The following is a 25,715-nucleotide window of genomic DNA, read 5'->3' as shown; positions in this document are numbered from 1 at the left end:
AAGTGTCCTCCCTTGCAGATGCTGTACAGAACAGCTTTGCAATCCTTATTTCATTTTTAAGACTTCAGACAAGGATATGATGCAGGTCTTGGTAGGGCCCAGACATTCTACTGGTCAACTGCCTGAGTTGTGCTCCATCTAAAAGCCACCAAGACTGGAAATTGCCTGAAATGAGACAGAAATTTGTTCCTGCTATACAGAACTTTCTATTTTCTATGTAGTTGGGTGTTCAAGCTTGAGCCTTTCTATTTCCATCAGAATGACATTTTTTATTGTTTCTTAAACTGAAGAAACAACAAATTCTGCATCTTCTCTGGAGCACGGTCTTGTTAATGTTCTTTGAAACATGACATGTGTCATGGCCGTCAAACTGCAATGATCCCATTTCTTCTGAAATGAGAAAAACATGTCACTTTTGGCTCTAAGTAATACAAAGGGAGAGTCATATTTTAGATAGGAGCTACATGGCTGCCAAAGATGAAAGAAAAATGTTATTACTTTTGGAAATTTCATAATTACATTTAATGATAATTTAATGAAATGACATTGTCTTCACCGCTATCACTAATGAAATGTTTGAGAGTGATAAAATAGATCTTGTTAAATAGAGCGAGAGCCTTGAGTAGAATAGCTTTTTGACAGCAGCCTCCATGCACAAGTCGTGGAATACTGTTTTTTGTTAGTTTAAAACAGAAGTTAAAATGAAGGCTACATTGCAAATAATGCTCAGAAGAAGTATTTAAAGGTCTTCCATTAAGCAAACAATACTGAACTCCTGAATAACATGCTGATGATTGAGTACTGCTCCTTAGAAATGCTAACCTTTCATTAAAACACTTCCCTTGTTTTTCTTTGCAGACAAACCAGAGAGCAAGAAACACCGCCTGACTTTTTTTATTTCTCAGACTATGAAAGGCATAATGCAGAAATAGCAGCATTTCACTTGGACAGGCAAGTAAAATGGATTTACATTAAAAGAAAAAATAGAAATATTGTGATAACTTTCTGCACTTTGCCCTGCTCTGTAACTGAATTACTTTTAAAAAGGGGGAAGATGGAACAAAGGTTGGCCAACACCATGAATAAAAGAAACAGAAGATGATGAAACAGTAGATTAATAATTAGGAAGTGCGACTTACTCTGGGAATGAGAAACCTGGCACTAAGTAATTCTTAAAAAGAAGGAGAAATTATATTGAAGGGAAGTTGAGAAATGAATTTCCCCTGTGATCATGAAGTGCATACGGAGAGGACCAGTCTCCTGGGGAATAGGCAGCACAAGTACGATGGGAATCTGGCTCACCCTAATTAGCTCAAGGGCACACAAATCCAAGTTAGGCATGGGGAATTGTGTGAGTGTTCAGAGAGGAATAATTGCAGTGGAAAGGGGATTCTGGTTTCACAGCCAACAGCTGGGGCTCTCCCATGTCAGGAGAATATGGAGACCACAAGAGTGTAGGAGGGAGAAGACACTGATGTTCACCCCGTGTTCCTGTTAGCTGAAAATGTGCCTCCAGCAGAGGTAGAGCAGAATCTGTTGGATAGTCCAAGACTGGAAATGGGCTGGGGCTTGCCCAGATTAGAAGCAGGAATTAATTCATGAGGAACTATTAATTGTAGGGCTAGAAACCATGGCATTTCAGGCATTTCACAGTCTGAGTTAGAACTGAACAGAACACTCTGAAGTGCCAAGAAACATCCTTCCAAAAGTTTCAAGTTTTGGGCCACAAATTATTTGGGGGTACGTATTATTGGTGCCTTCTGGTTTGGTGGTCAGGATGAGGGAACCTATCAGCAGGTCACATCCTTAAAAAATCTTCTGTATTTTATTGTTGTTGACCTTAGCATTGATTCCCTCTGTTTCATATTTTATATTGTCATTTTAAGCAGATGGTGCTGTAGGAAAAAACATTAATGGAGTTCCTGCAGGGAGGTATGTTAAATATCCACATGTTAAGCAGAAAAAGCAGTGTAGAAAATCGTAACAAAAGCTGGTGAGTTTGGGGTTGAAAAAGGCTCTTTACCCAGCCTTTGCCCCTGGGAAAATTTTTAGTCTTGGAGAGGTTGATTAGGTTGGTGTAAGGGTATTTAAACAGAGAGGAGTGGAAGCAAATAAATCAAACAAGTACTAAGACTGTCAGGAAAAAAAAAAAAAAAAAAAAAAAAAGAGTACTAGTTTTTAAATCTATTAGATGGAGTTTATGGAAGAAAGAGGCAGAAATCCCGTTCCTCAAGTCACTTAAAAATTGATGAGCAAAATGCTTGTTATAACAATCCTGAATTGGCACAAGGTCAAAGTCTCTGCTGTCTCTTATTTGTGGAATTTTATGCCACTTGCTTTTTTTTTTTATGGAACAGTGTGTCCCCATCCTCTTCTGTATATTGAGTCTGCTTCATCCTATGTAGGCAAGTCAGAGCTGATCATATTCAGGACGTATTTTGTAGCATATTATCAGAAGGATTATTCAGTTTAAAGTTGATGGGCTTTTTACTCCTTAAAGGCCACAGATAAATGTGCCTTCAGAGTGTAATGAACCTTCCTAAAACCTATCACTATCATTATAATTTAATCCTTTACATAAACTGCCTCTTCACTCTTTCTCCCAGGATCCTGGATTTCCGTCGCGTTCCACCAGTTGCAGGTAGACTGGTTAACATGACGAGAGAAATACGAGATGTTACTCGCGACAAGAAACTGTGGAGAACGTTTTTCATCTCACCAGGTAGTCTTGGAAATAGCACTGTATTCTTTCTATCCCGCCGAACACGTACTTAAGGGAACGATGCGTAGATTGCTTAATTGCTCAGATATTTCTAATAGAACTGTCTTCTAGACCTTTGAATAAAAATAAATGTGGAGACATAGCCTACAAAGAAGACTTTATTGTTTTGAATTGAGTGCCTTTCCCCTTGACAAATTATCCACAGAGACAGGCTTTTATGTTCACAAAAGCAATGTATTCAACAAATGTTTTATGCAGAGCAATTTCTAAAGCAATTTCTTCTGTTGCTCTCAGTTTACCCCAAACCTTATTACTTAGCCCATTAGTTATTTAGACCTTTTTTCTAGTGGTATGTTATCCATCACTTCTGGTGGTCAGATGCATTTATCTCTTGGTTTTTACTGGAGGACCAAAAGCTAATTTTCTCGGAGTCATGTGCCTCAGTTTTTATTACAAGAGGAGTCTGAAAGAAAATCAAGGCAATAAATGTGTAAGGTATCCTGCTTCCGGCTCACATTCACAGCTGTGCAGAGGCTGGACTGGAATTGATCTGAGTTGTTCCCAGTCTCGTACTTGCTTTGAGGACTGACTGCAGGAACCATCACCTCCCTCTATTTCTATTATCCTTCACTCTTTCACAACATCTGGTGGCCCTCGCCAAGGACAGAGCTCCACAGGGTGGGAACTATACAAACACAGGGTAAAACCACATCCTGGTCCCAGAATATACAAAAATAGGTAAAGACGGTCAAAAGGTGAGAGAGAGGTGGTAGCCTCTGGGGTGCTGAAACAGTGGAATTAAGCTCTAGGTTAAGATACAAATGTACGTTCTTAATTATGTTCATAGGGAAAGATCATATAGAGAAATGTTCATTTTGAAGCATTTAGCTATGTCCAGTGAGCTTAGCTGATATTAGTTCAGCTGTGTGCAAATGTGTTGCTGAACTTGGGCTATGCCTTGTGTAAACAGGAAATCTGGAGTGGGAATCTCCAGGGTTCTCTCCTTAGCTTGTGCCATTGGCCAGCAGTTGTTTATCCCAGATCCCCAAAGCCAAGACCCAAAGACTTCATTGCAGTTTCTCCCAGTGTAGCAGTATTATTGCTGATAGCTACAAAGCACAGCCATGTCACTACAGAGCTTTCTCTCTTAAAATGTTCATCGCACTGTTTTGAGCTCCAATAAAGTCATTATTATGGCTGTTATTTTTAGCAGGACACAGCTGAGGAGACCGTTATTAATTCCAGTAACTTCACTTGTGAAATACATTACACAATTACAAGAGGTTTCATCCTACCACACATCACATGTGCTCCAGTTTTACCCATACTGCTGAGAGTGTTCACAAATGTTCTGTGCAGGCATTCTGTGTGCACTGCTGGGCACTTGTCTCAGTCCCTGTCTCTCCCCTTCTTTCCCTCTGTCTCTGTCTATGTTTTATTTATTTATTTTTACTTGATTTGTTTGTAGGCAAATAATTACCCCTCAAAGATGACAAAAATCCTTGCAGTTGTTCATGTGCACAAGATACTTTGGCTCATTTGAAATATAAGGCATTTTGTTCGCATTTCAGCAAGTAAGACAAGGATTAGTAGGCTTGCTTGCGTTCTAGTCTTTCCAGGTTATATATGAAGGGTTAGGGGTGAACTTGAGCGATTTCTGAGAATTACAAAACTGTACTCGGGTATCGAGCAGCTTACAGCAGCCACAGCCCAGCGATGCTGAGTTAATGCTGCCGGTTCGGATGAAGATCTTTATCTTGTCATTACAAAATTCCAGACATCCAAAGGATGATCCAAGCATAATCCTTTATTCAAATTTATTTAGAGGTCTTGGATAAATTCAATTAAAATATTTGATTAACTATGAATCAGGCTTTTCCGTAGAATGAAACGCTTAAGCAATTATTTTTTCTTTCAATTTTACATTTCCTAAATCAATATACTTTGCTTAAATCATTTTGGTTACTTGCCAGAGTTTTTTCCTACATGGCCCCCATTTAATTAGTAGGATTCTCATTAACATATGCCCAGCCTCAGTCTTGTATTTCATACTGACCTTAAAAGGCAGGCATTAATTAATGCCTAATGAAAAAGTAATAAAAGCCCTAAATTAAGCAATTAATTCTGTTGTGCTACATGGATCCTTGCAAGAACCATTCCGCACACCCACATGAAGCTGTCGAGGCCCCCTGGGACTGCCTTGCAGTCGGCTCTGGCTCTGCACCTCCATCCCCAGCAGTGCCTGGTGACAGCGACTGGGGACACACTGTGTCGGACAGCAATGCAACAAGCCCTCCATGTAATTTATTTCATACAAAACTCTTGCTCTCAGGCCGGGAGGCCATCATTTGCAATGAAAACCCTGTCCAACCTTCAGGGGTTCGTTATGAGCATCATGACTGATGATGTTCACCAAGACATGGTGTTTTTCTCTGGACCAGCGTGGGGATGTGTTGGAAGACACCTCCCTGCTTTTCAGTGCCTGTGCCACCTCGCTTGTCCCAACAGGAATGGAAACAGGGGCCTCTTACTGCCACAAAGCTGCCGGCAGATGTTGCTGCACAGCACGCAGCATCCTTCCTTCCACCGGGGAGTGCAAATGGCTGAGAGCAGGCAGGGCTGCGAGGGGCAGGACGGGGTCAGGCGATGCATTAGGCTGCATTTGGAGAGAAAGCAGATTGCAGAAAAACGCTCTTCCAGGCAGTTTGGACTAAACATGAGAAATGGAATTAGGTCAGTAATTATTTAAATTAATTTTACATCCTTTGCGGTGGGGTAGACTGCAGTAGCCCTGCTACTTTCACAAATGAATGGTAATTTGCTAGGAAAAAAAGAGACATGTTAATGATGTCAGCCTTCGTTTTGGAAATAATTGAGGCAGCAGCTTAAAGAAATCAATGTTACACAGCTAGTAAGCATTATGTTTTTGTTCATATTAACCAATTCCTAGGAATTATGGATTTTTTTTTCCTCTTAGCAAACAATAGCAATTCTGAATTAGCTATTATTTTGAGCAGGTAAATGAAAGATCTTTTCATGCATTGCTTAGTAAATATTCAGGGTTCTTTCCAGTGCTTGAATTGCACAGGCTTGCTAAATGTCCTCTATTAAGAGTCATGCAAATCTCAATAAAAGAATTGCTCTGCCAAGCAATTTGCTTTAAGGTATCTCCACTTGTTCCTTTTCTTCATAAGAAGAATTATTGTTCAGCTATCAGGGTGATGCATAGAAAATGTTCAGATGAGTACACAGACACTCTCTTCTTAATTGTTGTAATTAGGTGGAGTTTCGATCAACAGGCGTGGTGATTTTTGCATGGATTTCATTACAAATCATGACCATTCATCCTCAGATAATGGAAGTCAGACATTTGTAACACCATTTGGGATTCTCTTGCCTCCATTGTGCTTTGAGGAAACAATTTTGTTTATTTGTTGGTGTTTTTTTGTATTTTTTTAATGAAGAAGGAGTTTACATGCTGCAAATGCGCAGCATTTGAACATTTCACAGTATATGAACATCCCTTTCTGCTTTGCCAGCACTGCTGCTGCTGCCATATCTACCCAGCCCACAGGAGCACAAATTCCTGGCGGCTGCTCCTTTTGCAGCTGTGCTTTGGGACTCTCATTTTTCCCTTCCAAAGGCCAAACCCCGCTCTCAGCATGGGCCTCCCATCAAAGCCCTGGGTTTGTGTCTCCAGCTGGAATTTCCCACTCGGCATGCTGTGCAGAATGTGGGTCACCTATTTCGGTTTCCAAGAGGCTTGCTACTGCACCTTGAAGTCCTAAATGAGAACTGCGTTTTTCTATCTTGGGTACCTCTTTATTTCTGCATTTTTAAGAAACCTTAAAAATCTTTCCCCAGATAATTCGGGCTGCTTCATCTCACTTGCTGTGTATAAGAACTAGGGTAGACATATCATTATATATATCCTGTGTCCATCAAAGCAGTTAATTTCTTTATTAATCACTTGAGATCCAGCACCCTGTCACCTCCACTACCTCCAGAAATCAGACAGGTAATGGAAAGTAAGTACTATACGTCTGAGAGAATACCAGATGTCAGAAAAGGCTTTGTCATCAAAAGAAACTTCTCACCAAGAAATATGCTTGTGTTTTTACCGCACATTTGCTGTCCTAATGAAGCATCCTGCCATCACTCAGAGGTTGGGCTCCTCTTGAAGGCAGTGGGGGCTCTGCAGGAAAGTCAATAGCCGGAGGAGCCCAGTGGGAGCAGAGCAGCCCATGTGCCAGCCGTGTCGCCCTGCAGCAGCAAATGCGATGGCTGCGATAGCCCCCGAGCTTTCCTGAAGATTTATCTGGATACGAATGTGTGATTACTGTCAGATGATTAGTCCCAGTTGCTTCCGTTGACAATACCAAGCAGGGTTTCATTGTTCCCAAAGTTAAATTCGGAAGCAAACTATTAAACACAGTATTTATCTTCCCCGCTGTGCGAAATGATGTGTTTAATATAATTCCTTTCTGGAAAGGTCAGATTTACATAGTGTGCAGCAGAGGCTGCGGCAGAGCAGGAGGGGCATCACTGTGCTGTTTGCTCCTTACAGAACTGGTACAGCTGCAGATAACCACGCATCTGCTTCCCTCTGCCAGGTCGTCCAGCCTCTGGAAGATAAATTGTCTCAGGTGATCAAGATAACTACGAGTAGGTTCCTTCCCTGCACACAGGAGCAGGTGGTGCTGACACAGCCAAATCAAAGCAGGAGCCCCACTGCAGCTTCAGCGCAAACATAAGCTCTGGCTGCAGCGCAGGGGTGAGCTGTGCCTTCCCACCGAGGCAGCAGGCGCCTGGGAAATCAGGGATCTCTTCATATCTCCTAATTCTTTTGTGTTAGCCTGCAGCGAGCAGCAGCATCTGTATGTGATTTCTTGTAAATCATCCCTCGTGGCATCTTGGAGCCCCTTGAAATACTTGGTCTGCAAGCATTTCTTTTAAAGGTATAAATCACAGATGTTTTCCCCCAGTTTTTATTGGCTGGGAAGATCCCAGCCTTCCTAATGACCCACTCTGATCCTCCCATTCGCAGACCATCTGCAGCTCACAGTGCTGCCCGCAGGTGCTTGGACAACTTTTCACTTTCCTCCTGAATTATGGAAGAGGTTCACATGGAGGCATGAAGCCCTCCTGGTTTTGCCAGGATGATCAAAGGCAAGTTGAGGCACCTGTGTTAGCCCTGTAAAAACTGCGCCAAGTCCGTGCTGCGATAGCATTTTTTGAACAGGAAACCCATGAGAGATCATTGACTACAGGGCCGTGAGCCCACAGCTTGCATTAGGTTGGGTCTGTTTAGATGTTGCTTGATTTTAAGCTAAGAAGTTGAGTGGAGTCCAAAGGAGAGACACTGACGTGGTCCTGGGTACAAGGAGAAGCTGAGGGATTCAGATTCATTTAACCTGGAGAAGAGAAGGAAAAATTAGTGGGGTTTCTGTTTAGAAGTTACGTGTATCATGCGATGAGCTGTGCCAAGGCTTGTGCTGGGGTTCATCAGCAATCACCATGCCAGGTGGCTTTATGGCCAAGGACCTGGTCATTTCTTAGCCCACAGGAAGGCTCAAACCACTGTTCCTTTAATTAAACTGTTAAGGGACTAAGTATATCTTAAATATAAGGAGAAGCTTTAAAAATATTTGTAAAGTGTATTTTGCATGATAAAACATTTTAATAACAGAAGGAAAAGTGCAGGCATTCTGAGTGCTCCCTTTCTTGCTTTTGTTATTTCTGTTTTTTATTTTCTCTTCTCCTAAGCACTTTTCTTTCAGTAATTGTCAGCGAGGATTTTGACTACAGGGTAAATATTTCTGGAGTGAATCAGGATGTGTTTAACTGGTATGAGCCAACTGTGTGAAGGTAAATGTGCAGTTCGGGTAGGACTTGTACAGGACTTGTAGGACAGAAAGGTGTGTGGCTGTTCCAAGCCAGTCACAACAGAGGGATTTGAAAAGTGTGTGTCCAGCATGAAGTAACCACAGTGTAATGGACAAATCTGATGACTATTAATAGAGGCTTGGGAAAGAAGAGCCAATAGAAACTGCCAAGCGGTAAAACATCAGCCTTTTAGTCCGATTATTTGGTGTAATTCCAGGATTAGCAGTCAGAACCATGTGATATGGCTAGTTAATGCAATCAAAACCATTGCAAGACCTTCTCCATGTTCTCGTGTTCCTCCTTCCCCACTTGCAGCCTTGTGCCCTGCTTCTCCATCCCTCCTCTTACCTTGATGGCATCAGGGATTGCCTCGATGGCTCCTTCACCTCTTCACCCATTATCTCCCTTGCATCGCACATCAGCAGTGTCCCAGTCCTGCCAGTGCTCTGCCAGACCTAGGCTGGCTCTGGATTGTGGGGACGTGCCCCAGAGCTGGGGGCACATTGCAGCGTGGTGCTGCAGAGCATGGCTGTGATGAAACCCCGCCGGTTTGCCTCTTGGAGCCACATGGGCTTCTGCAGCAGGCAGAAAATAGACTCCATCTACTCACCAGCCCTTCCTGCCTCCTTTACACTGATTGTGCCCAAAGGGGAAGTAGCTCAGAAGCAAGATTTGAATTTAGAGGCCTTGGGGGGAATTAGGAAGCAATGTGACTTCTGCATCCTTGTGCTACTGTAAGCAAAGGGCACAGTCTTCCTCTAATGACATTTTATGTGCACAAAGCAATTGTAGGAAGAGCACTCTGACAACATCAGCATCATGATCCTATTGTTCATAGTCCAATGCTGGGGTCTGGGGACGAACTGTTCTCTCCCACCTCCAGTGGGAAGGGGGTTCTTGTACAGAGTTGAATGGTTCCCGGTGGTACAGATATGTGTGGTGGGAGCTCTGAGGAAACTTTAAGGGAACACACACCCCCAAACCCGCTGCAGGTCCTTTTTGTGTGGTTGATGGAGTAATGTGATGTGTGGAGGAGAAAATTTCTGTTTGGGATGTGTGGTGAAAGATTTACTTCTGTGCTATTTCCACCTTCCCCACACACCCCCACACGAGTCTGCACGCTACATAATTCTACTTGGTAAAGCTGCCAGTTCTTCTCACACCAGCAAGTAAATGGATGAAAGGTTTTTGTCTGTTCTTAAAGAAGTGAACCAAGATTTGGAAGGAGGCTTAATTTTGGTCGTGTCATTGTTTGGCTGCAGGATTTGGGGTTTCAGCCACCCCAGTTAGCTTGGGGTAACAAATATATGCAAAAAGATGTATCAGACTGGGACTGAAAGGAAAAAAAAACCAACATATATTTTGTGTTTTTGGAATATAAATAAACTGGAAGTAGTCACAAAGAGCTCATCACAGGGCGTGATCCCAGCCACTGAAATAAATCAGTCTTCTAGTGGTTTCAGTGGAAGAGAACTATGCGTGGTAACGGTGGGTTCTGGGCTAGGACTTTATTTCTGCTTATGTTCCATTGCACACATGAGTATTTTTATGAATTCTTGAACACTAATTTCAGAGTAGGTTTTAAAACTCTTTTTCTTTGTTTGCCAGCCAACAACATCTGCTTCTATGGTGAATGCTCCTACTACTGCTCAACTGAGCACGCCCTGTGTGGAAAACCAGATCAGATCGAAGGGTCTCTAGCTGCTTTCCTTCCTGATTTGTCCTTAGCTAAAAGGAAGACCTGGAGAAACCCTTGGAGACGTTCCTACCACAAGCGCAAAAAAGCAGAGTGAGTAGTGGTGAGCAAAGGGTTCGTTCACCCACTGTGAGTGTCAGTAAAGAGACAAAACAGTGCTTCTTTTACCTGATCTAAGGCTTAGGAGAACATTTGCATTCCTTCGGTGGGTCCAGCTCCTGGGAAGGGACAGAATACTTGTGATTGCAAGGAGCTCTGCGTTGTGGTCTGAACCTGAAATGACCTTCAATGGCATAATTCCTTGCTGGGATACATTTCTGCAGTGGATTTTGACAGGATGCAGTGGGACCTAAGTCCTATCAGAAAGAGAAAGATTCACTGCCACCCTCAGCCCTAAACAAGTCTCCAGTGTTTTTGACTGATGGTGCAGCTGGTTTCCTAAATCTTGAACCTGTTAGGTGCATAGTTTCCAGTCTTGTGTTTTCCTTCCTTTTTCATCAGTCACAATTCTTAACAGTTGCTCGGATTACTGAAAGCAGCCTGAAGAGTCTGCTGCCTCCACCTGACCCTGTCCTCAATTTAACATGATACAACTAGATATTCACAAAATAACAATTTATTTTTTTAATACTCAGTAAGCTTTGCATGTCACATAAAATATCAAAATATCGGCTTTTCCAGATGGGAAGTTGATCCAGATTATTGTGAAGAGGTTAAACAAACACCCCCGTATGACAGTGGAACCAGAATTCTGGATATAATGGATATGACAGTTTTTGATTTCCTAATGGGTATGTTTCATCTCTTTCAAAAATTAAATGCAACATTTAATTAGAATAAGAACCACTTCTTTCTACACCGCTTTGCATAGCTCAGCAATTTACTAAAGCATGGTTGAAGTTGCATTTACAGTATATGCCCTTCTAGATGATTATGAGAAAATGCAGATTTACATGGTTATGTATTCCCATCAGCGCAGATTAAAGGAACAAAGATGTTCAGAAATGCACAGTGATGAATGCAGGTCATGCTAGTCTCCTTCACAGCAGCTAAGGGCTTCACAATTTGCCTTAGTGAGTGCCTTGCCATTGTAATGTGTGCCTGTGCAAGGATTGTTGCTTATTGGCACATTATTTTCATCCTCCAGCTGTAGTCACTGCTGCTTGCTCTGTAAACCTAGGGGTTGAGACTGGAGGGTGGAGAAGTATTGATTTATCATGAAGGCAACTGCAGTAAATAACAGGGAAACTTTTTTGTTCAGGTAACCTGACCACAATTAAATAATTTTTTTAACAAGTAGATAACAGTGACCTATTTCAGACCTACTCAGTGGTTAACACTGAGACATTTGCACATGAAACCTGTCCTGCTGCAGCCAAAATAACTGCAAGGTGCCAGCACACATACTCGATCCTTGGACAAGTGCCAGCATGGATGTATCCTCTGCCATTCCCACTACTGAGGTTTCTGCAATTGACTGCAGCAGGAGAGGCCAAGTCCCATCTCAGGAGCCATATATTGAATCTAGAAGTGACTCAAGTCCCGATCATGAAGACAAAATTCCTAGCTTGACACTAATACTCTACACATGACCGTAAAAGGGACACCGATGTGGGTGCCCAAACAGAGCTGTTCAGCTGTACCAGGAGCACCCTAATCCACATGTTAGAGCCATAAGATTGTTTTGGCTTTCCAGACAGACAGAAATTTGGGCAAAGTTCTTAACCAAGTTAAAACAGGATATTTGGTCATGGCTCAAAAATATTAGTGAAGTCATATGGATTAACATCCCTGTTTGAAGGGTGCATTTCCCCCCGCCCCCAAGCTAAGCCTTGCACCCAGCATACATACCAGTGCTGCTTTGTGCTCCACGTAGACTGAGGCTTGGAGCAGTTGGTGTTATTTTCAGTGACGAAGCTGTGCTGGCTCAGGATGTGGCTGCCTTGTGGATGAACAGGCCATTGAGATGCCATCGTGCTTGAGTGGAATTTCCCTTGGTGTACCCCAGGAGAGGGTTTTCTGGAGAGTAGGAAGGTTTATTTTTGTCTCCTGATAGGTCCTCTAGAGCTTAAGTGTAAAAGCTACAGGGAGACAGAAAAACTCATCTTCCCTCCCAGAGGCTCTGATGGTGAGATGTTTAAAGGAGATGTTCGGGGATTCTCCAGGGAATTTATGGGTACAGTTTAGCATAAAAGCCCACTTTGTAGTATCACATACTTTAGGGTTTCCACAGTAGAAATGAATAGTGCCAGTAGATGCGTAATTTTCTCCACCTTCTACCTTTGAGGAGTGTTGGGATTCTTGCTGAACCATGGTTTTGACATTTTCTTAGCCTGCACACCCAGCAAGCCTGAGTGAGAATGGTCTTTTTTGTCTTTATTCTATAGGTAACATGGATCGACATCACTATGAAACATTTGAAAAATTTGGAAATGAAACATTTATTATCCACTTAGATAATGGAAGAGGGTAAGTACCTTTAATAATCTTTTTGAACAATGAAACAATTTTGACCAAACTAATTACTTTATACTAGCCATTATAAGATGATTTTTGCATCCCGTGATTTATGATTTAGTACCAATTATGTGTATAATAGGACAATATTACAAACCCCAAAGGGAAGCCAAACTCTTCTATCCTACATGCTGGTCAGGCAGAAGTTTGCCTTGTCCGTAAGTCAGAGTTTATAAGGAGAACAGTTTAGTAGAGCAGGGTACAAAATAAATATTTTTTCCCCTGTTTCAAAACAGAAAAACTGAAACCCACCAATACAATAACATCTATTCAAAATAAGTGGCTGAACTTGGAGTCCAGATTTCCTCAGCTCCAGTCCAGTTAAGCGGAAGATAGACAACTATGATTTTTTTACTTCCATTTCCAAAAAAAAAAAAAAAAAAAAAAAAAAAAAGTGAGCGAGTGAGTCTTTAAAACAGCTTTTGTCACATTTTTATTCTTACCTTTAAACAGGTTTGGAAAATATTCCCATGATGAACTTTCCATATTGGTGCCTTTAAACCAGTGCTGCAGGTATGTTTCATCTCTGTAGTTGTTCACCATTTTATACTTTTGTTTCCACTAGTAGGACTGAAATGTTCAAGTGCATCTTCTGCTATGAACCGTGGAGACAAGGAGATGCTGTGATCCTGCCTGGAGAGTCTGACCCGAGCTAGCCCTGAGCATTGGCTCTGATGTGCTGAAGTGCATTCTTTACTGAATCAAGATCTTCCAGCAGGAGTGCAGCTGTGAGCTGTTGTGAGAGAGGCTTTATTAAGATTTGGCTTTATTAAGGCAACATACACCTCCCATTGAAGTCAAGTGGGAACACTCCCTCCAGCTTGTTCTAGCGCTTCCCATAGGTATTTGTTCCTCAATGCCCCTGGCCAAGATTTTCAGAGGACAAGTGATACTTAGAGTTTCAATTTTGCATGAGATTTTGCCCATTTCTAAGGGCTCCTAACCAGGTGAAAATTGGAAAATTCAGACTATGACACTGTCTGGTTCTGATCATTTCAGATCACATGGTAACATTTTTACTCTGTTATTACTATGCTGACTACAAGCCCTGTTGAGATCAATAGTGATGAAAATACTGATTTGCTTTTTTTTTCCTTTTTCTCCTAGAATAAGGAAGTCTACCTATCTGCGATTACAGTTGTTAGCCAAGGAGGAGTACAAACTCAGTCTCCTGATGAAGGAGTCCTTGCTAAAAGATAAAATAGCTCCCATTCTTTACCAGCCTCACTTGGAGGCGATGGACAGGCGGCTGCGGATTGTCCTCAAGGCTGTTAGTGACTGTATAGAAAAGGATGGTTATGACAATGTGGTTGAAAATGACTTTAACACTGATGTTAACACTGTTGCGACCGAGAGGTAGTGAAATCGCAAGACTACGTTTTTACCAGCCAAATAAAGAAGATTCAAAAAGGAAAAAAAAAAAAAAAAGTCTTGCAAAAGACTGTGTATGCCACTTTGTGAATTCAGTGAATTCAGAAATGAGATGTAATTGTTCCCAGAGTAGGTAAAGTGTAGACTCTGCAAAGGATTAGTTCATTAAGAAAAATAAGTCTAACGTGATGCGTTTTCATTAGTTCCTAAGAAGAGATTATGAAAAGGTTGAGAAAATATTCAGTGACAGACAGCAGTCTGATAGCAAAACACCTCCTGTCCTTTTTGTATAGAAAGGAGGCCTTTACTTAATATTTTCTATTTATATATGGTATATCTATGAAACCCCAGACCTACCTACCAAATTTAACTAAGAGGGACAGCATAGTTTTGTGACTCACACTTTATTTGTGGTGACAGTCCACTTAGTATTTTGTGTTAACCCTTTAAGTGCTCTAATCCACTGTATCTTATTTAAATTGAATGCTTTCTTTTTTTTCCAGCTACTCAGCATTTAAAGGGTTAAGGCATTATGAACTTTTAAAGGCAAATAATAATAATAATAATAATTAAAACAGTGGTTACCGGAAGGGAATTTCACTAATTGTGCATTGACAGGAATACTTGAATGTTGGTTTTACAAAGTGATGTAAAATGACAAGTTGTACTATTTATCCTTAAGGAGGTGGCAGCTCTTATCTTTCTAGACTATCATAGCTGAGCTGCTACTTTTCAACTTTGCTTTTGATAGTTTTGTGTAAATATATACATATATGGGTAAAAAGCTGCTTTCAGCAGCTCTAGGCTTACTTTTGCAGCATTTTTGTGGAATTGTTTGCAACGTGGTTAAAGTGCAATAAAGATATGGCAAAATGTGTAGCCATCACGTGTAAATGGATTCATTTTTCATTGTAGATCTTGTTCAGGGCAAAGCTGCGTATATCGGTCAAATATTCCAGAAGTAGTTGTTTAAATTGTTGTCCCCTTCTGTAGCAACAGCAAGTCAAGCTAAAGCAGGGAGCTGGTGACTAATATACAGTACAACAAGGAACATAGCATTGAAAATGGCTAATCTTTAGTATGAAAGCATTATTTTGATTATCATTTCAGCATCCCTTCCTCTTGCAATTATAGCTGTAGAAACAAGCTGTAGAGCCACACCTTTAAAAGATTATGGCTTGACACACTGCCCAAAAAATTTAGATAGATCAGTTTCTCTGGAATGGGTTGCAAAAGCCCTTAAAGAGTAGGAAATCTCAGCCTAAATTATCTAGAAACACAGTATACCCAAGCAAATAATTTTGAATCATGCACAGCTGAGCTTGTGTAATACGTGTTGAGACTTTCAGGCCAAAAGCAAGCTATAAATTGAACAAGTGGCTGTATTTGACTTGTAAAAACATGGAGTGGTACAGAAGGAATCCCTCACCGCTCTTTAGGGTGGAGGAGAGAATTTATTATGACAATATTCATCACAGACATAATTCTCAGCTGTCATTTGTTTCATTTTATGTCTTTCTTCTCAAGGATTTATAAACACATATTTTAAAAGCTTGTAGCCAGGTAGATTAAAAGATAGGCATTACAGCATAACCCAGCAGTATTCACACTGTGAACAAGAGGAAGAAGTGCTCTATAGTCTCATTCACTTCTTAGGTTGATATATGATCACTAAAAAATGCCTTTGTTACTATTTTACTACCCATTTTAAATTCCCATGACTCTCACATACATGGCATGCAAAGATGACAGAATAGCTCAGATCCTGCAGCTGTCCATGCACTTGGAAAATTTCGATGTTACCCTGTGGCTCTTTACACTTCCTGAGATCCAGCTGCGGTACTGAGGATTTTCTCTGCAACACAGCACTTGCACTGCCGCTCCCTCTCATTTATCCAAGAGATGGAAAAAACGGATTGCAAAACGGTGAGATGGGTTTTACATACTTATCTGTATCTTTCATCCCTCAGGGGTTACAAGGGACTACCTGCATGTCCTTGCTCTTTTCTCCCTCAACAAACTCAATTTGCCTCCCTTGCTTAATCCTCGGTGCCTGGCTGTGATTTTCGTGCAGGTGCAGCTTTTTCTCTCTGTGAGATTGTGAGACAGGGACAATAAAAGCATCTCCTATGGGAAAAGCTCTGCTTTCTGCTCTTGGGGTCAGGTCAGCCAGGGCTCTGGGTCTGCAAACCTGATTTTCTTTTGGAAAGCAGCACTTGGCAGCCTCTTAGCTGAGGGAGGAGCAGACACAGTGAGGATCTTTGTTCTTTAGAGGCTGGGCTGTAGGTCAGGAGCTCCTGGCAGGGAGGTTCAGGCTGAAGGTCTCTGCAGAGGGCTGCTTGGTGTGTTCGGAAATAAACTCGCTGTTATGAATTGGAATTTGTATAAGCTAACTAGCGGTATTTATGTAGAATAATTATGTGAAGGTTACTTGTCCTTGCAATATTATAACCATCTCCATCGGGTCTCCAAGTTTTTCCATTTCCTGAGCTTTGATGCTTTCCCTTGCAAGCTCTCTGCTACAGTCCTTTGTAATCCTACAGAAATTATTTTTGTCTTCAGTGAACAGCAATCCTTGGTTACTTCTAATCCTAAATTACACATACAAAAAAGGTGGGGGGGTCTCCTCTGTAGGATAGGACTTGAAAGTGCCTTGGAAGAAGGGAGGTGTTAACTAAGAAACTGGGAGAAGTTTCCTTTCCCTTGTGCCTCAGGTGAGAAATTGGGGTGAATTAACCACACCTAAGCAGTGCAAGCCCAAATACAGGTTGGGTTGTTCAGGCAATAAATGGTAACAGCTGAATTCAAGCCCTTTGTGTGGCTGGGGGAGCTGAGGACATGGGGCTGACCTGGAGGAGGTTGCTGTGTGTGGAAGGGCTGGTTAATGAAATAGGCTGTGGAGCTTCTTGGTATATACCAGGAAGCTCTAGGGTGTTTGTAGTTGTGCTGCCAGGTAGCTAGAGTTTTGACTCATTAATTCTCGAGGTATTTGGGAAGGGAAAGGAATTACTGCCTTGTTCCAGTGTTTCTTTTTGATGTGGGTATAGAGGAGCGAGCATGACAGACAGGAGATTGGGGGAGTGAACTCATTGCTGTCTTTCAGCTCCTGGGGCTAAAACACCATAGAGAATAGCTCTGTACAGCCCAGGGAGGGGCAAACCTCTGCTTTCTGGGGGCGTCTGCGTTGTGCTGGGACAGGGCTAGCATCTGGCCTGAATTTCTTCTCTTAAAAGCCTTCTTGGTATTTCTGAGCCTTTAGGCAAAGGGCATTGCCCTTCAGGGGTGAAATGAGTCCTTCTGTGGACAGCAGGAGCTTTCTGAGCTCCTCAAGCAGTAGTTATAATTTGAGGGCTCCTGTGAGGACAGCTTGTTTTGTTTGTGTGTGGGGGGGTCTCATAAAAAGGTCACCTGGGGTTTGGTGTGCGGAGTTCGCACACTTCTGCATGCCCATGTGGCAGCAGCTTACTGCAGTGCGAGCTGATGGCTCCGAAAGGGCTGTCACTTTGCGTTAGGTCAGTAATCCCTGAGCTAAGGAGGATTAGCACGAGGTGGTGTAACATCTCTTTAGGAGTCCTACATATCTCTCAGACAAAAAGATTCACTCTAAGAAGATAAATAAATGTCAGAATCCAATTGGTTTGTCGCCGACTCAGAAATGGTGTAGGAACAGCATCCAGACAATAACATACTGAGAAATCTGCAGTTGTCTGTCAGGGGCATAACATGTTCAGCACAATAAATACAGTATGCACAATAAATAACAGATAAAATAGATAATATACTTCTAAAAGCACCTAATTACAACTGTATCTGACAGCCTAAAACAGCTTACTGTATTCTCCTGAGTAATTCAGATGAGAGCCTCATTTTGTTTTGCTGGTTTTATGTTGTTCAAGCATCAAAGGAAATTCACACAAATTAAAAGAACTCTCATTGTTTGAATTAGGTATCGCGGTTGTGATCAGTGGTACCGGGCAGAGCCTGTGATATATATACAAGCTGCAAGCCTGAAGGAGGTTGTGGTGTAAGCAACAGCAGGAAACATTGCGTAGGAGGAGGGAACGTGGGATTTCAGCCTGACTGCTGCCTTTGGGCACTGAACTGAAAATGAGCTCGCCTTACGTGGGTGATAGAGGGAAGTGTCCAAAGGGTGATGTGATGTGGCTCCTGCTGGTGGGGCCATACAAGGCTGCATAGTACCCAGGGGTCTAGGTGGGCACCTTGCTCTCATCCATTGCAGCAACTGCATCATCACCTTCACACCTCCAAAATCCCCCTGCAGGCTGTCCCTGCATCACGGCTTTTGTGGCACCAGCCTGAAGGTCCTGAGTTTCCAGCTTGGAGCTGGGCCCATGCTAGAGCCTTGATGATGGAGCAAGCTTTCTTCTGGTGCTGAATGTAGGACTGCAAATATAATTTCCCTGAAATCAGTCCAGGTATCAGTTGCTTCTATAGACTTGCTTGCCATTGATCATTCACTGAAATATTTTTTACAGTATACCTGTGAAAATGATTCGTTAGTAGCCTCTGGCCAGTATTCAGACTGTGACCAGATCAAAATTAATTCAGTAAAGTACCGATCCAGTGCTTTTGGGGACTGTCTGCAGAAACAAATTAAAAGCAATTCAGTTTGGTGGCCCAAAAGACCTAAAAACTCTGGACAGGCCAGCTCCGGTCATGTGTAAGAAATGAAGCAGAAGCCAAAAGGAAGTCTTATTGATTTAGCAGCAGCAGTACCCTTTCCTCTAAAGCAAGGTCAGAGCAAAAGTTTGTCTAGAGATTGCCTGCAAGAGCTGCTGGACTGCATGCCATCAGCTGCTCCATCTTTTTCAAGTTATTTAATAATTTCCAAGGATTTGTGCAACTTTGATGTAGTTGGCATGAGGAAGTAAGGGGATTTTGAACAGGCTGGGGAATGGCTGAATTTGTGTCCAATCCACTATATGAAGACTGATGTGCTAGGAGATCAGCTCCACTCTTTGAAATGACCTTCATACACAAGCATCTCTGGCCCTTGTCAGAAGTTGCATGTGTTATGCCTTGAATCTTGCTCAGATACGGGTCTGAACCCAACAGCTTGCAGTTGGAATTGGCAGCTTGAGCTGAAGCAGGATATCTCAAAATTGGAGGTGTCAGATCAGAGCACTCTCTGCTGCTGTGAATGTGGGAATCTGGGTCATGTCATGCCTTGGCCACTGTAATGAACAACATCAGGATCCCTACATAAATTCTTCTGCCACCTGTTCTAGAAAGGAGCTCACTGATTAATAGACACATGTATAAAACCACCTACAGGCTTCAGTTGACCCTGTCAGACATAACTTCAAAATACATCCAAGGGTGGCTAAATATAGATCCTACCCGAAAGACAGACAATTTAAAATCTCATCCCTCCAACATCTGGTGCTGTACTAATGCCAGCCAGGTGTCACTCGAGAGGTGGTGGCGGGGGCGTGGTGCTGAACTACAGCGATCTCTGTACGTCCACATCACTTGCTGGAGCACCTGGGTGCTGCAGAAGGTGCCATAAATCAAGCAAGAATTACAATCTGCATGCATCTTCTGAACCCTCCTGCTCAGCTAAATGACAAAGGAAAGTTAAAGCTGTCAGCAAAATGGAAGCAACACAGCTGTGGAAGTCCAAGTGGGAAAAAAAATTGACAAAGGCAAGTTGATGCTCAAACTTTTCCTTGCAGACACTGATCCCTGAGCCAGGAGCACCGCTTACTGTTCTGATCTCGGGTTGAGCTTTGGAAACCAGGGACAAATCCTCTTCTGAGTTGTAAACTGAGCAAATCAGGCTATCCCAAACTGCAAGTTGCCTTCCTTCTGGCACACCCTCCTTAGTTTTTCACCATTACCATTTTTGCGGCCTCTTAGAGTAGCACTTGGAGTCTTTGCCACAGGCAGCACTTCATAAATAGTGGAGATAAAAGGCTTTTCCTGGTAGACCACTGAGGGAGGTTCACATCATTTTCCAGATCAAATTCAAACTTTTTTGCTGATTTTTAAGCAACTCCTTCCTAAACAGTGAAGCCAGTGAGAGTTTCAGAAGCAGACTTCAGGCCTGTTAACTTCCTCACCCGCCCCATTTACAGATGAATGGTCTCGCTGACTTCTTCATGAGTTTCTTAGCTATAAGATTAAATAATTTATTATTATTGTTTATCTCTTCTCTAGATTGTTAGCTGTTTGCTTCACTGAATTGCGCTGGATTTCCATTTTTAATGGATTCTTTCTTAGCCTGAATACACTCCAAAATTCATTATTTATAAATTGAGGCATCTATAGCCAAGTCTTTGCATTGTAATTGCAGCTTTGTTTAAATGCTGGCAGTGGCATTATACTCAACTGTTTGCAGTGAGTTTCTTTATGTTGTTCCTGTCTACAGAGCCCTCACTTTTTGACACATACATGTATAGTAGACATCTATAGGAGACCGTGTGATAATTCATCTGAAATCCCATTTTCCTTTGGAGCCCCCTTATAAGAGCCTGACCAAGTGCTTTACGTTCATTGTCCATCTGAGGGCTATATGATGCAAGAAGTTGGTGGAAATTTCTTTCCAAAGAAGCTGAAATAAGGTTAGAAAGCTGCATCATGACTCAGGTATTTGAGTGACAGCTCCAACGGAGAAATAGACGTTTTACCTCTTAAACAGGCAATTGCAGAGCCATCCCACAAAGCCTCCTCACTCACCAGAAAGGATCAGTGTTTTCCTGTCAGAGGACCTAATCTGGTGAAGATAATGGAAACCTTCCTGGTGGTTTCAAGTTTCTTTGGATCCAGCCCAGAGCAGCTGCAGAGGGCAAGAGGCACAGAGTTGCTCCCTGAGCTGCTGAAAAACACCCTTGAAACTAGGATGTTAAAAATTAAAAGAGCGTAATGGTTGTACCAGCATGTCGATTGACCTAGCGGTGGTATATCTGGTTCCTGGTTAAGCAGTAACACCTCAGCTATGTGCATGGGACTCGGTTTTGCAACAAGTGAAAATAAATGTTACCTACCAAACAGGGAGGCTAAGAAATCAGAAGAAAAATACAAGGACCATCCAGTCTTGTGTAATCTTCAAAGAGGATACAAACCAGCTGGCAGGCTACTGCATATTCATGAGATCATTTCACACATCCTCACTCTTATTACAGCATCCTATCTCAAGCCTGTCATACTTGATTAACTTTTTAACAGGTCCAGGCACTTATCTGCCATGTCTCCACCCTTGGCACCCCAGACTGGATAATTCAGACATTGAATGCTGGTGACTGTGGAACATTGCCTGTCTAACAGCATCCCAGCATCCCGCAGCAGCCTGAGAGCCCATTCATTACAACTTCCCCTGTGCTACTAGAAATTGTGAACTGACTGGTCAGGCACAGCTTCAAATAGCCAACAAACTTCTCATCTGCTCATCAGCCTTCAAAACCCTTTGCAGCAATTCATCTAAACCAGTACAACATAGGGTGGGTTATCTGTACTGTTTGGGCATCTGAAGGCCATCATTCAGTATTTAATTTATAGCCTTCAGTGCAAAGCTGCAGGCATGCTACAAGTTGCACACTCACTGTGATAAAGATCCCTTCAGTTGTGCAGTTTGTAAGAACCCAAATAAATAAAGAAATAAAGAAATGTGTTTAAATAGGACCACTATTTAAATAGAGCAAAAGACTTAAGGCCAGCAAAGCCCCAATATCAGCTAAAGAGCAGGTCCCACTACCTGCTTCAGCAGCACAATCTGCACGCCCTATTCTCCTATTGACAGGCTCAGTCAGATGTCCAGCTTTTACTGTAAATTAACTCATCAAGAGGACCAGCACAATCACCCTGCTTGCAAATCACATCTGCTTACAAGTGTCACTTGAAGGAACCCCCATCTTCCTGCAGCACAGATCCAGGGGAGGATGGAGAACCTTTCCCTGTGTTTCTCAAGGCAACTGTCCCAAAATATGTAATTTTCTCTCTCTTTGGGGGAATGCATTATGGAGAGTTGCATTTTCTCCTTTCTCTGCAACATGTTCTAATTTATAGGATGAAATTTATGATAATTGAGTTCAGAGCTGAATGCTGAGCCTTCTCCATATTCCCCGGGGTCTTCCTGGGAACAAAATGGATTGCCCAGTATGTTTCAAGCAAAAAATAATGAATGAATAAATAAATACATGAATAACAGCATGCCTCATTTTGCCTATCTCCTAGAGAGAGAGGAAGCTGATTCTTTAAGTATCAGGAATGTGCTCATTATGCAAAAATGGCAGAGCAGATGCACATATTCATAATAAGTATATTAAAAATCTCATTTTAGCTCCTAGAGGACAAGTGCAAGTGCAAAATTGGGTGCAATTATATTTATCTTCCCACCTATGGTGTGCTTTCATTTGAATATGTATTTGTTTGAGCTGGCTCTATCTGGAAGCATGAAATTTCCTGTGACTGAAGAAGCAAATTATTGAGACTACTGGCCTATCCCAGTTGGTGTCAGAGGGCTGATCCAAGGTCCCCTGAAGTCATGGAAAAGGCTCATGGTGGGTTCAGCTGGCTTTGCATCCAGGCAAGGGCTGGTCTTGTGTGCAGCCAGCTCTAAGTGTGTTAACAGCGACACAAAAGAGCAGTGGACACAACACCAGCGTGGCTATTCATGACGACTATCATTTAATCAAACTAATGTGATGAACTGATAATTGTGTGTTCTTGCAGCGACTGCACAGAGTCAGAGCCCTGGGTAGGGTCCGCTTTCATACGCAGAAATAAATCAGACAAGGAGTCTGCTGTGGGCAAAGAAATTAATCTTTGGCATGAGCATGAACAATAGTGGAAATAAGTGTTACTCATGAGACCATCGGTCTGTGCCTGACTGCGGTAATATGCTTGGTGCTTGTGAATGAAAGAAGCTGCTCTTTCATACTTTTAAAGTAGCATTAAAGGCCGTTGAAGCTCTACATATCCAAGCTTATTAAAAAGCTGTGACAACAAAAGCCTGACTGGGTCTAAGACAATTAATTCAATGGAGGATTTTCATGCTTTCACTTCAGCAAGAGCTAAAATACAGGTGGAGATAGAAGACTGAAGCCAAACAAGGACAGAATAACAGGAAAATTGGGAAGAGACGTGGAGAATGGTCCTACACAGGCAAGGGAGATGAACAAAGTCTTCCAGTGGTAATTCAGCAACAGGAGTGTTCTGTGGTATATTCAAAATTCTTTTTAATTAACATTAAAAGTGTATTTGTGTTCTCCCCAAATCCCTATCACCATACCATCAAGGAAAGCATAACCATTTTTTGAACAATGAACCACGGTGCTTATGAAAAATAGCACTCCAAAGAGCAAACGTTAAATGGATAGCAAGAAAAAGAATTATTTTTCCATAGGGGAAAAATTAAGAACCAGAAAAAAAATGGTGAAAATGTTCAAGAGCTCATCTATTTCCTAAAAAGTGGTCTTGCTATGTTTCAGCTGAAGGCCATTATCCTTCTGTTCTCACCTATTCTTACCAGCCTACCTGGGGGTGAGCGGCAGTGATGGTTCCTTCACTGGCAGTGTTTGGCACTTCCCAGCAAGTGACTGACATCTGTCCCAGCTGGCTTTACTCAGCAAATGCAATATGGATTTAGTGAAGTGTGTATTTTGTCTGGGGGATTTTTCCCCCCTTTAGCTGATCCTGTTGCTCTGTTTCCACCAGTCAAGGCAAAGTCCCAGTAGCAGCACTTGCATGTGAGGATCAAAGTGGGAGCAGACCTCCAAGGGTCCCAGAGAAAGAGCTTTTTTCTGCACATGTGAACTCTTCCTGCACGGGTAACTATTTTGCTGGAGAGATGGAGCTGCTGCCTGCCTGTTCCAGGGCACTAGGTAATATATATTAGCTGAAAATCTGTGTTCAAAGCTTTGGTGAGCCAGGATTAATTGCAGTTTGGCACTGCAGGTTACCACTTGGCTGCCTTTTTTTCAGACACACATCATGTGCAATCCAAAGCCAGCACTTTTGCCAGATTTCTTTTGCAGTACCATTTAGAATTCTCTTACTCCCCCCCCCCCCCCCAAGCAAATAAGTTAATAATTACTTTTGCAGTTCCATTACACCCAAAGTAAGAACACCATCTTTTGAGAGTTGTAATGTCTTTCATTTTGTAGCAAGTGTGGAGTTAAAAACTAAAAACAGACAAAAAATTCTCCATTATGAGTAGTGCAAAATTCAACATTTGTGTCTTTAATCCTGAAATGAGTGTTGAAACCAGAGTGATGGGTAGTGGAAAGACCTCCAGGCGCTACAGTAGGAATGCTAGCTGTTACATGAAGAGAAGAATCTGTGTTAAAGTATTCCAGGGTTATCATAAATATATCCAGAAATAACATAAGACTGTGTTAGCAGAGCGATCCATGTGGAACAGGAAGAAAAAAAAATTATGTTTCTTGGACTACTTTTATTTCTATAAGGAAGACTTTTGCAAGTGCTTTCATCCTCTCCAACATACAAGAGGAACGGTTGTCTGCTTTCCAAGAGTTAATGAGCAACACTTTAGAATACTGCTATGGACTTAAAGGCCGTTTAATGAACACAGTGCCAGTGGAAGGTCATAATCCAAACTGAAAGAAAATATGGCTTAAATAACAGAAAATCTAATGTTCAGACTATGAGGAATACAAAAGAGTCTTCTCACGGGACTATGGGGCTGACACAGAACGGCACCTTCAGGATATTTAATTGGGTTTAGTTCTGTTCTGTAAGGTGTCTAATGATTTGGGTCAAGCCTGGTGTATGGTTCCTGTTGGGTCTGCTGGGCAAAATCCTACTCTGTCTTGATTTGCACACTGGCATAGAAACAGGAGGACTTTGTCACAAAGGATGGTCATGGTGGCAGACACCTGAAACAGACTTTGGTGCTTTTTGAAAGGTTAAAGAAAGCACAGCTGAAATCAGTTTTCCAAAAGAAAATGAAGCAAAGTATATTTATTTTTGCAATCTATTCTTGATTTCCTTAGTTAGAGGGAAACAAAGGAAAGAAAAACACAAATAAAGGGTGTGACATTTAGCTGAACAAAATGCAAGATGAACTAAGCTTCTAATTATACCTTCTACATGAAGACGGAAGATGTTTTCCAAAATAACTAAACATTGTACATTTATCCATAATTAGGGCAGGATGTTGTGAGAGAGGAACATGAAGGTAAGAAGACAAAGACAGAGGGTTTTTTTTATAGCTGCTTTTTTTTTTTTTTTAAAAAAAAAAAAAAAAAAAAAAAAAAGATCGTTAAAATTACCACAAGAAATATGCTGGAAAAGACAAGCTTGTGGGCAGGAGCACCACTGAATGAGGAAGATATGCCACAGGAAGGAAGAAGAGTAATTCTAGGAGTAAACAGCTACTTTTAGAAAATGCCATCTGTCCTGAATATGAGTTTGCCACATATTGTGACTCAAAAGACTTTTTCCACTGAATTCCCAACTTTGGCATTGTTAAATGTTGAAAACCTTAACCTGGCTCAGATACAGTCACATCCCATGGTTAATGTGTAACTTATCTGGAGCCAA

General features: G+C 41.9%; 1 protein-coding gene across 1 annotated transcript in view; it reads left to right on the top strand.

Annotated features, from left to right (window-relative positions):
* FAM20C (FAM20C golgi associated secretory pathway kinase) overlaps positions 1-15,075 on the top strand; it is a 57,638-nt gene extending 42,563 nt beyond the window's left edge. Inside the window, exons 4-10 of the mRNA XM_032197520.1 lie at positions 859-951; positions 2,607-2,722; positions 10,217-10,397; positions 10,986-11,095; positions 12,692-12,773; positions 13,275-13,334; positions 13,929-15,075. Of these exons, the coding sequence (XP_032053411.1) occupies positions 859-951; positions 2,607-2,722; positions 10,217-10,397; positions 10,986-11,095; positions 12,692-12,773; positions 13,275-13,334; positions 13,929-14,181 (895 nt within the window). The 3' untranslated portion in view covers positions 14,182-15,075. The remainder of the gene's footprint in view (positions 1-858; positions 952-2,606; positions 2,723-10,216; positions 10,398-10,985; positions 11,096-12,691; positions 12,774-13,274; positions 13,335-13,928) is intronic.
* Positions 15,076-25,715: the final 10,640 nt, after the last annotated feature.

The sequence above is a fragment of the Aythya fuligula genome, chromosome 15 (assembly GCF_009819795.1).
Source record: "Aythya fuligula isolate bAytFul2 chromosome 15, bAytFul2.pri, whole genome shotgun sequence".
NCBI classification, from domain to species: domain Eukaryota; kingdom Metazoa; phylum Chordata; class Aves; order Anseriformes; family Anatidae; genus Aythya; species Aythya fuligula.
This window is presented reverse-complemented; position numbering and strand designations above follow the sequence as displayed.